The 11,365-nt window shown below is 35.1% G+C and overlaps 2 protein-coding genes across 2 annotated transcripts in view; one reads left to right on the top strand and one right to left on the bottom strand.

Annotated features, from left to right (window-relative positions):
- Positions 1-575: 575 nt before the first annotated feature.
- Positions 576-3,590, bottom strand: LOC117323835 (dynein light chain 4, axonemal-like). Its single transcript, XM_033879320.1, has 3 exons — positions 3,416-3,590; positions 2,312-2,395; positions 576-1,532 (listed from the first exon to the last, which is right to left on the bottom strand). The coding sequence occupies exons 1-3, from the start codon at positions 3,482-3,484 to the stop codon at positions 1,368-1,370; spliced, it is 318 nt and encodes a 105-aa protein (XP_033735211.1). The 5' UTR covers positions 3,485-3,590; the 3' UTR covers positions 576-1,367.
- Positions 3,591-3,630: 40 nt separating this feature from the next.
- Positions 3,631-11,365, top strand: part of LOC117323828 (telomere length regulation protein TEL2 homolog) — a 45,542-nt gene continuing 37,807 nt past the window's right edge. Inside the window, exons 1-4 of the mRNA XM_033879307.1 lie at positions 3,631-4,069; positions 7,295-7,486; positions 10,627-10,781; positions 10,991-11,138. Of these exons, the coding sequence (XP_033735198.1) occupies positions 3,711-4,069; positions 7,295-7,486; positions 10,627-10,781; positions 10,991-11,138 (854 nt within the window). The 5' untranslated portion in view covers positions 3,631-3,710. The remainder of the gene's footprint in view (positions 4,070-7,294; positions 7,487-10,626; positions 10,782-10,990; positions 11,139-11,365) is intronic.

Genomic DNA, 11,365 nt, shown 5'->3' with positions numbered 1-11,365 from the left:
GTGGTACGATATCAACATTAGCCCATCTACATCAGTAGTGGTATAATATCAACATTAGCCCATCTACACCAGTAGTGGTAAGATATCAACATTAGCCCATCTACACCAGTAGTGGTAAGATATCAACATTAGCCCATCTACACCAGTAGTGGTATGATATCAACATTAGCCCATCTATACCAGTAGTGGTAAGATATCAACATTAGCCCATCTACACCAGTAGTGGTATGATATCAACATTAGCCCATCGACACCAGTAGTGGTAGGATATTGCCAATAGCCCAATCTTCATCAGTTGTGGTAAGATATCTCCATGAGCCTGTCTATGCTTACCAAGATTTACAATCCATTATCTTCCTAAGGAGAGTATTGTATTCAACACTCTTGGCCAGCAAAGATGACATACACCAGTAGTGGTAAGATATCAACATTAGCGCATCTACATCAGCAGTGGTAATGTATCTCCTTAAAGATTTGCTTGAAACAATAGGTCATTTGGTGCATGATAGGTATTTTGTTGTTTCAAAGTAACCATGTTTTCCTAGTGTCATATTGAACAAAAATCAATGCAGAACTATACATAGGGTAGAATATTTATTCAATATACATAATTTATATTTACAATTGTAGCTAAGATTATTCTTTTAATAGTTAAATAAAACATTTTTTCAGCAAATGATTGCAATTTCTACAAACAACATGTATTTCCAACAAAGTCTTGGATTTACACTTTGCTGTAGCTCAGGACTACTGCACAGCCCAATGTAAGCTGTCATTAGTACAACTATTAATTAAGTCATCGACAACTGACTAGCACTCGGATCTGAGATTTAGCCGTTTTGGGAATGTATTACAAAGTAATATATAGCATTAAAATGAGAAAATCTATTAAAATGGTTTCCTGTGCTTTGTTAAGTCATCAATTTATTTAACAATTGTCCCGATACAATCATTTGGAGTACTTATACCGGTAGTTTAAGTCAAAACATTAGTTCATAAAGAGTATTCTTTCTTAATTTGATTCTTACAATTGTGTTTTCATTTCACAGAAAAATTCCTACAGAATATGTGATTGTGTTTTTGTAACCTATTGTTATTTCTGACAGTTCTGTATCCATAGTTTAACATTATTTTTCTTCTTAATTTCATTCTTTAATTTTGATAGATATTTTTCTATCAAAATTTGTATTGGGTTATTTTTGTGCACGTTAACATGCTATCATGTCCAACAAAGTATTCTACAGACGTTGAATTGTCACATTCCAACACAATTATGTTCACAAAGTTGTTTGTAGTGTTTCTAGTTACATCTAGAAGAATCTTTATGGCAATGATGTGTTTTTATGATGAAGCAAATGAACAATTGTTTATGAACATTTCCAGATCATAATTGCCATATTTCCTCCAAAGAACATATATAATAAGTTCTTTACTTCGTGTGTGATTTCGAATCCATAACCTTCTCCCACTATTGCATGCCATGATGCTCCAAATTTTTTATCCATTGTCTCTTTGATCATCCTTGCAGCAGTCTGAAAGAAAAAATGTGAAAATGTGACTTGAAGGTTGGAACCCTAAAATGAATTTCTTGTGTAAAGAACATGTTAATGGGCATATGACATCCTGGTGTTAAATCACTGTAACTTTGGGAGTTCTTACGTTCTATGATGCTAATAAGATTTTGGGCGTACCTGTGTATATGTATTCGATGGACAACCATAATGATTAATTACCTACCAGAAGGGTGCTGTTTAGCTGATTTAAATGCATCTGTGAAAAGTTTCTTGTTTAAGCCTTACACACAGAGTAAAATTAATGACGATGTTTATTCTATTACAAAATGTAGTATTTAATCAGATTACAAGGAACTTGGAGCCATAATGTATTATTTACATTGTTATGGTAGTGTGTAAAACTACTGTACTTAATGCAGGCTAAAGGGGGGGGGGGGGGGGGGGGGGGGGGGGGGGCAAAACTTGTAACTACTGCAACTAACTAAAGGCTAACGAATAACTTCGCTATTTTTGCAATTTTAGGAAACCTTTGTAAACAACAATTAATATTACCTGTAACTTGTCTTTCCACTGTTTTTGTCTCATTGCAGTAAATTGGGAAGGAAATTTAAAATCTCTATGTTGGAAAATTAGCAGAAAATACAAAATATGTGCTCTAAGGGAAGGACATAAAAGATTGGTTTATTCATCTCAAACAGGTAAATAAAATGATAAATTAGTGTTTTATATACATTTAAATTTTTCATACCTATGCATACTGAATTTTTAAACATTTATAATGTAGATATTATACAAACCTCATTATTACTGGAAAACTTTTCACAAGCTGTTACACACAATTCCATAGCCTCTGTCTTCATCTCGTCATTCATGTCTGAATGCTTAAAAATAAAATAATCATATCATTACATATAAGTTCAGTTATAATCAAAATCAACTACTTGAATTAAAGCTAAAACACAACAAAAATCAAATTTGGAAACATTTATGTCAATGTCTTTTAGTTTTCTAGGGGTACAGTATGAAAAAAAATTGCTTGCAAACTGTAGAAATCCATGTTTTTTTTTGTTTCCATAGAGGTATGAAAAGAAAAACTCAACCAATCAAAAAGCTGCATTCTACTGTATACAAACAATGGGAAATTAATTATTTTTGAATAACATGAACAAACAATAACATGATTACATGAACAGTTGTTCATCAGGAAGAAAATGACTGATTCAGCATAATATTATCAGCAATCCTTACTTATTTTAACATACCCTTACCTGAATATTCAAATACATGTAGGTGATACTGACATTTGAATTGGTGATGTAACTTACTGAATGTGTGCTATCACCAACATATATTTCTAACCCTTGTAAATACTAACCGAAATATACTGCTAAGCTAGAGAGAACTCTCTTTAGCTTGATTGGTTGAGCGATAGACTACTAAGCCAAAGGTCCTGCGTTTGGTCCCTAGCTGAGGAAGTCTAAGTCTTAAGTGATATAACTTCTGTTACATTGGTGCCCATGTAAGGATGTGGGAATTTTGATTAACATTGATTGTGATGTACCGGAAAAGCATTTGACACCAGGTATACTTATGGTCATGACTTAAATTTATTAGACAGACAGACACATTATGATATTATAATAATTTACTCAACAGCAATAGTAGTCCTGCACAAATTTAGTTCCAACCGCTTGATAAATAGTATATTTCAGTAGGCACGCCTCGTATAGTTCGTTTCAAGTGTTATCATATCTCAGAGTTTTAAGTGTTTAAATGGTTATCTTGCTATTTGAGTGCCATGTGGAAGATCGTTCATTAAATAAATAAAGAATTATGTGCACTGACATTTGACAACAAAGAACATTGAATCCGTTTAACCAGAGATCGCTAAGTTAACTTACCCTTATGAGCGGGTACGTATGTACACGTTTGGAATCAGGTTCCTTCTTTTCTTCGACCACTTCTGCCATTTTGTTATTTTGTGTTTTTTTCTGCTAAACCGTTTCGGAAGATCGCAAAATGTTGGCAATGAAACTAGGCCTAATGCAATGGTGGTTACCAAGCACTAATGAGCATGCGCAAAAATGAATAATATTTCTTACTTCCGTTTCCTGTTGCAAGCACATGTGATATGTTTATTTACTATTTGTTTTGCATTCAGAAAGACATTCTAGTTGATCTTGACAATTTTCTATCATGTCCGACAACAGGAAAGAAGTAAGAAGATTTTGCAAGCAGATAGAAAACACCATCAGTAATCCAGAAGGAGAACAAGAGCTACTACAAGCTCTGAAAGAAATCAACTGTCTAAACCTGGACTTACCTGCTGGCAAAGTAGAAACATTCCAGTTCCATGATTTATACACCGCTAAACGTGTGTTCAGACAAACGTATTATCGTCTAATCGGATACTCACTGATTAACAAACTTTCTATTGATTGGATACAGGTGTATTTTAAAAATGCAGAAATTAAACGAAACTTTGACGATTATTTTCTGAAAGCAAACAACACTGGAACATTTGTTATTTTGTCCAAATGTTTAGCAGCTTCGAGGTAATCACAACAAAAGCCTGTGTATATTTAATGGGGATAATTGTCTATGTTTGGTAATAATATTGAAAAAAAAATCTTTAAGTGAGCATTAATGCTTTCATTTTCTGTTAGTGGAAGTTTTCATTATTAATAATATTTACATGTTACTTAATTCAGTATTTTGAAATTATGTTTTCCCCATTCGCAGAAACCTTTGTATTAGTCGCTTCTTCAGCTTTGTGCTAGGGAAAATGTTCTTATCATCCAATGGTAGGATGTCATTTCGGGGAGTGAGAGGCCACTCAAGCTTGAGGCCCAGTTTGGGCAGGGTATTTTTCATTGCTCGATCCTTCCTAGAGTAGTAAGTTAACTTGACAAAACTGATCAACCCAGTATCAATAAAAACTACTCTCACCTTGTAATTATGGAAGATTTTGACTAACCTAATATCAACTGGGATATGTGAAATACAAAAGATGGCAGCATGTTTTTACATGAGTGTTTTCTCAATTGTTTACAAGACAATTTCCTATGGCAAAATATAAAACTCACAACATGGAGAGGAAACAATACGCCTCATGTTTTGGATCTTCTAAAAACTAACAAGGAAAGCACTATTTCATCAATATAATACCAATGCCCTCTGGGAAAGAGTGAGCACAGTGTTATTCTTCTGAACATTGAGTAAAATGCATTACTAAGAAGTAGGATTCCAAAACAAATTACAAATATATAAACAAACAAATCAGGGATATATACTAGCTGGAGAGTAGTAATAAACAAAAAAGAGTGGAGTTGAAGAAAACTGGAAAATCTTGAAGAATATAATTCAGGAGATAGTCAATAAACATTTGCCAACAAGAACTATCAAAACTGGCATTAAAGAACAGTTCACATGAATTTCCAGTAGATTAGGATATACACTCACAAAAACAAGGTTGAAGCATGCTCTATAGAAAAAAAGCAGAGATATCAAATCCAGAAGTAAAAAAAAACTCATTACAACAAAGTAAGGAATCAAGTCAAATTGAAAACAAAGAATATACACAAGGAATCTACACAATGATTTTAACAATCCTAAGCTACAAAATATAAATATAACCCGGAATTAATATGGAAAAACAAACATATAAACCCCAAATCCAAATCAAAGAAAAAATAGCAGAGCTATACAAAAATCCTGAGGATAATTAATAAATCCAAAAAAGTCACTACAGATATAAAGCAAACTTCTTCCAGAGTGTATTTACTAAAAGGAATGCGCAAAATAATCAACAGCAAAATGCAATATGGCAACCCTTTTGATAACCACTGAAATGGTCCAAGGTACTCGAAAAATTGAATGCTAATAACTCACCAGGCTTAGATGAAATGCACCAAGAATTTCTAAAGAAAACTGCCTCAATTATATCATTACCGCTAGCTATATTCTTCTGTGAGGGTCCATCTCGAACTATTGGAAGCATGCCCGAGTGTTTGCAATATATATAAGAAGGGGGAGACAAGAGGGTATGGAATTGATTGTGTATAAATGGACTATCAGAAAGCTTTTGATACAGTACAACACAGAAGATTGTTAAGTAAAATCAGATTATACAATATTTCTGAACAAAACATTAGCTGGATATCAAGTTTTTTTTAAATGGAAGAAAGCAACAAGTAAGAGTAAATGATGCACTCTTTGAATTGAAAGATGTTACATCAGGTATTCTCTATGGATCTGTTCTGGGACCATTGCTATTTGGCATATTCATAAATTACATGTACTATGTATTACAACCAGATCTTGTAAAATCAAAAATGTATCTATCAGCGGGGGATACAACAATTTCTCAAGTAATCAAAAATGAAGATAAAGTTATACAACACAAGAGTTTGGATACCATGCAATTATGGAGCTATAAATGGTATAAATGGTAAATGCATCAATAAAAGTATAATCATAAGTCAGCCGGTCAAAAAACAACACAATTGATGAGAAAAGAGCAACATACCAGCTTCAAGTTACAGATAAAGATATTGGAAAACCAGAATTTTGGATTCTTGAGAAGAACATTAAATTTTATAAACTTAAAACTTTCCACTATACAAAAGCTTGGTAAGGTCACAATTGAATTATGCATGTTCAGTGTAGTCACCTATCAAAGTAAAAGATAGAAAAAATTGAATCGTGCAAAGATGGGCCACAAAAAGTCTACCTGGGATGAATGAGATGACATACCAAGAGAGATTACAGAAACTCAGACTTTGAACTTTAACCTATAGAAGGATGAGAAGAGATATGATAGAACTTTACAAAGACATGGGATACTGACATAGTGGCCAAGGCAATTCCAACAATACTGTGGAAACTGGAACAACGCTGCTTATTAACAGAAGACATTGTATCTGCTCCAAATATTAATATATTTAAAAATAGACTGGATAAATTCTTGAGTAATCAGGATACTGTATATAACTAGAGCAACTGTAACGTTAACATAACCAGAAAATGAACTATAAATCTAATATGTAACTGCAAATAGAGTCCAGTGCAGAGCCACATGATGTTATCCTGTAACGGAAATCTATACTAGTAGTTAAAAGAGCAAGCTTTTAGATGAATGTTGATGTAAAGACTTAATAAGCATTTATGTGATGGCAGAGATCAGATTATGTATCAATTTGTCACAATTTTCATTATCATGGATATTTAAATAATATGCCATAAGATAATTCGTCCACCTTTTTGTAAACGGATTCTACTTATCTTGTAGCGCATATTGAATCTTTGAGACTGATTGGATAACAAAATGGCGGACAGATAGCCATGCCAATTTTGAATGTTGAAATTTTTCATTCATCGATCTTCCTCAAATTTCTCTCGGTTCCCAATGATCTTTAGTTGTGCATATCAAATTTTGAGGTCACCAGAAGAAATTAAGCTGAATAATCTAATATCCTCTGGAACCCTTTATTATGCATTGTGTATGTATATCAAATTAAAAACAACCAGATCTAGATTTAGGAAAGGAAAATTTCGTTTGATGATTGATATCCATGGGAGTAATGCAGGCCCTCTGGGAATGTTGATTACTGAGTAGTTAAAAACAACCTCTGGGAATGTTGATTACTGAGTAGTTAAAAACAATGGGATATTGTGTCAGTACAGAGGTTAAAATGGGATATTTTCACTTTAATATATATGTATATAGATGAAATATATTGCCTAAATAAGGCTAATTGCTGATACATTAATTGATACAGGGCTGGAGTGAAGCAGAATAAATGTGTGAGGCTGCTAGAAGATTTCCTTCAGAAAAGATGTCTGAATCCTGTTGTAGTGCAGTATTGCAATGCGAGCATCCAGTCAGAAGAGCAGTTCATTGTGGATGAGTTCATTACAGCTCTGGTGTCTTTCCCTGATAAAGCAGCAAATGTTCTTCAGACCCAGAACAGGTATCGTGACAGTACAGAGGTTACAACAGGTATTGTGACAGTACAGAGGTTACAACAGGTATTGTGACAGTACAGAGGTTACAACAGGTATTGTGACAGTACAGAGGTTACAACAGGTATTGTGACAGTACAGAGGTTACAACAGGTATTGTGACAGTACAGAGGTTATAACAGGTATTGTGACAGTACAGATCTAGAGGTTACAACAGGTATTGTGACAGTACAGAGGTTACAACAGGTATTGTGACAGTACAGAGGTTACAACAGGTATTGTGACAGTACAGATCTAGAGGTTACAACAGGTATTGTGACAGTACAGAGGTTACAACAGGTATTGTGACAGTACAGAGGTTACAACAGGTATTGTGACAGTACAGATCTAGAGGTTACAACAGGTATTGTGACAGTACAGAGGTTACAATGGGTATTGTGACAGTACAGAGGTTACAACAGGTATTGTGACAGTACAGAGGTTACAACGGGTATTGTGACAGTACAGAGGTTACAACAGGTCTTGTGACAGTAAGAGGTTACACAGGGTAGTTGTGACAGTACAGAGGTTACAACAGGTATTGTGACAGTACAGAGGTTATAACAGGTATTGTGACAGTACAGAGGTTACAACAGGTATTGTGACAGTACAGAGGTTACAACAGGTATTGTGACAGTACAGAGGTTACAACAGGTATTGTGACAGTACAGAGGTTACAATGGGTATTGTGACAGTACAGAGGTTACAACAGGTATTGTGACAGTACAGAGGTTACAACATGGGTATTGTGACAGTACAGAGGTTACAACAGGTATTGTGACAGTACAGAGGTTACAATGGGTATTGTGACAGTACAGAGGTTACAACAGGTATTGTGACAGTACAGAGGTTACAACGGGTATTGTGACAGTACAGAGGTTATAACGGGTATTGTGACAGTACAGAGGTTACAACAGGGTATTGTGACAGTACAGAGGTTATAACAGGGTATTGTGACAGTACAGAGGTTACAACAGGTATTGTGACAGTACAGAGGTTATAACAGGTATTGTGACAGTACAGAGGTTATAACAGGTATTGTGACAGTACAGAGGTTATAACAGGTATTGTGACAGTACAGATCTAGAGGTTACAACAGGTATTGTGACAGTACAGAGGTTACAATGGGTATTGTGACAGTACAGAGGTTATAACAGGTATTGTGACAGTACAGAGGTTACAACAGGTATTGTGACAGTACAGAGGTTATAACAGGTATTGTGACAGTACAGAGGTTATAACAGGTATTGTGACAGTACAGATCTAGAGGTTACAACAGGTATTGTGACAGTACAGAGGTTACAACAGGTATTGTGACAGTACAGAGGTTACAACAGGTATTGTGACAGTACAGAGGTTACAACAGGTATTGTGACAGTACAGAGGTTATAACAGGTATTGTGACAGTACAGAGGTTACAACAGGTATTGTGACAGTACAGATCTAGAGGTTACAACAGGTATTGTGACAGTACAGAGGTTACAACAGGTATTGTGACAGTACAGAGGTTATAACAGGTATTGTGACAGTAAAACATAATAAAAGAAAAGCTCTTCTTGCAACAAAAAGTATATAAAATTTAACAAATATCACAACACAATGAAGTACTTAAATCATTATATAATCAATATATTAAGGTACACTAAAATATACAGCGTTGCAGTATATGCAGTGTCAGCTACATACAGTCAAATCTGTCCAAACGACCATCTCTATTAAGCAACTCTGTGTTTTAAGCGGCCATTTCAATACCTCCCGAGCATTTTCAATATATGTTTTAAATGACTTGAGGGACTTGATATTAGGCCTGTAGCATTCTGGGGTGAAGGGCTACCAAATTGTTCAAATCAATGACCTTGACCTACATTAAATGTCACATAGGTCAAATAGGCTGAATTCTTCAAACAAAGATTTCTCGATAGCAAAGAGACCTGATATTAGGCCAGTTGTGTACTGGAATGAAGAACTAGAAAATTTATTGACATGAAAAAACCTAGCCTCACTGATATTTGAATAAAGTGGTTATCAGCATAGTATCTGCAGAAATAACCTAAATCAACTTCAAAGTTGCTGTAAAGCCAGGTGAGCGATACAGGCCCATTGAGCCTCTTGTTTTTCATATATATTACTTATCATTATTGCCAATTTATAGAGTGAATAAAAAGCTTAATATGAACATTTATTAAATGTAAGGTACAATCTCCCACCACTCCACTTCCCTGGAGTGGTCGCTTAATACAGATTTGACTGTAATTGCTTATCTGAGAAAAATATTTTTTGTTATTGTAAGGGGACCTATTTCAGAAAAGGGAAAGAAATGAAGTATTTTGTGTCCCTCTCAAGACACCACCTCACAACTGTGACTTTCACTTCATCTGTTCAGATCTTTTAAAGCCGCATACTCCCAAGTAACCTAAAATTCTAGTTACACACATGTATTAATGGCAATCCCTGATGCTAATTCACGCTCTCCTAACATTAAAATGACCGTTAGACTGGACGCTTGACTGGAGGAATCCTTGCGACAGTGTATAAAAATAACATCGCATTTATTGATTCATGAAGGAGCTGAGAATGCAAAATATTTTTGTAATAACTAATCAATTTGAACAAACATACAACTAAATACTTGGAATTCAAGTCCATTCCTTTTTCTCTTCTTCCAACGAATCACTTCTTCTCCTAGGGAAATCCTAGGGTTTTGCCGATCCCAGTCCCTTTTACGTTTCCTTTTGGCACAATCTCTCTGCGTTTTGGCAGGCACAAACTTTCCGCATTCCGCCATTGTTGTTGTTGACTGATAACCTGCCTGTTGCATTATGGGACTAATTTGGATAGAAACTTGGTCCGTCGGACCCAGTTATTATTTTTGGGAATTTCCCCATGCTTTCATAAATACACATTTTCCTCCAGTTTTTTATTCGCAATAATTTGTTCGGCATATATTAAGTATGTAAACATTTATGTATATATCTTTAGGAGTATGGGGCTTTAATGTCGGAATGCTATTGAGATTTAGTATAGCTGAGTTGTGTGGCTTTGATGATGATACGACCAGCAGCATTTCACAGTTAAACACAGTGGTATTACCCTTTCCTGTGCATTACAGTGACATGTTCCTGCCACAGCAGTATATACCACTAATAGGACACACCATACTCTCTTGTCTGGAACATTCATGTGGTCGAATCAGGAAAGGACAAGATGTCAGTCTGCAGCTTGTTGGACAGTTGTGTGCTAAGCTATCCTTATCAGGGTTTGCAGGTATGATTTGAATAATTAATGTTTTGAAGAAATAATTGATTTCTAATAAAAACTTGTGAACTTCAGAATTACCCTAATCTTTATACAATTCAGTACCGTACATCTTTATACAATTCCGTATCTTTACAATTTTAAATGGCATAACTATAGGAGTTCCTGTTTCATTTTAGTGACTTTTGTTTCATGTTTTTGGTATATTAACATTTAAGAGTTGCTGTGGAAGACAATGATGTCTCGTATGATGATAGAGGTACGCAGAGACTTTATATGGAGCCGTGTATGTGAGAGACTAATCACAGGCATACCCGACAGAGGACTAGATATTGTACTTGGTACAGTGTTGAGGATGACTCCGTGGTAAGTTGTGGTATAGGTACCCAGTACAGTGTTGAGGATAACTCTGTGGTAAGTTGGGGTATAGGTACCCAGTACAGTGTTGAGGATAACTCTGTGGTAAGTTGGGGTATAAGTACCCAGTACAGTGTTGAGGATGACTCTGTGGTAAGTTGGGGTATAGGTACCCAGTACAGTGTTGAGGATAACTCTGTGGTAAGTTGGGGTATAGGTACCCAGTACAGTGTTGA

This window comes from Pecten maximus, chromosome 1 (genome assembly GCF_902652985.1).
Source record: "Pecten maximus chromosome 1, xPecMax1.1, whole genome shotgun sequence".
NCBI lineage: Eukaryota > Metazoa > Mollusca > Bivalvia > Pectinida > Pectinidae > Pecten > Pecten maximus.
The sequence above is the reverse complement of the archived record's forward strand: the minus strand, read 5'-3'. Positions and strand labels throughout refer to the sequence as shown.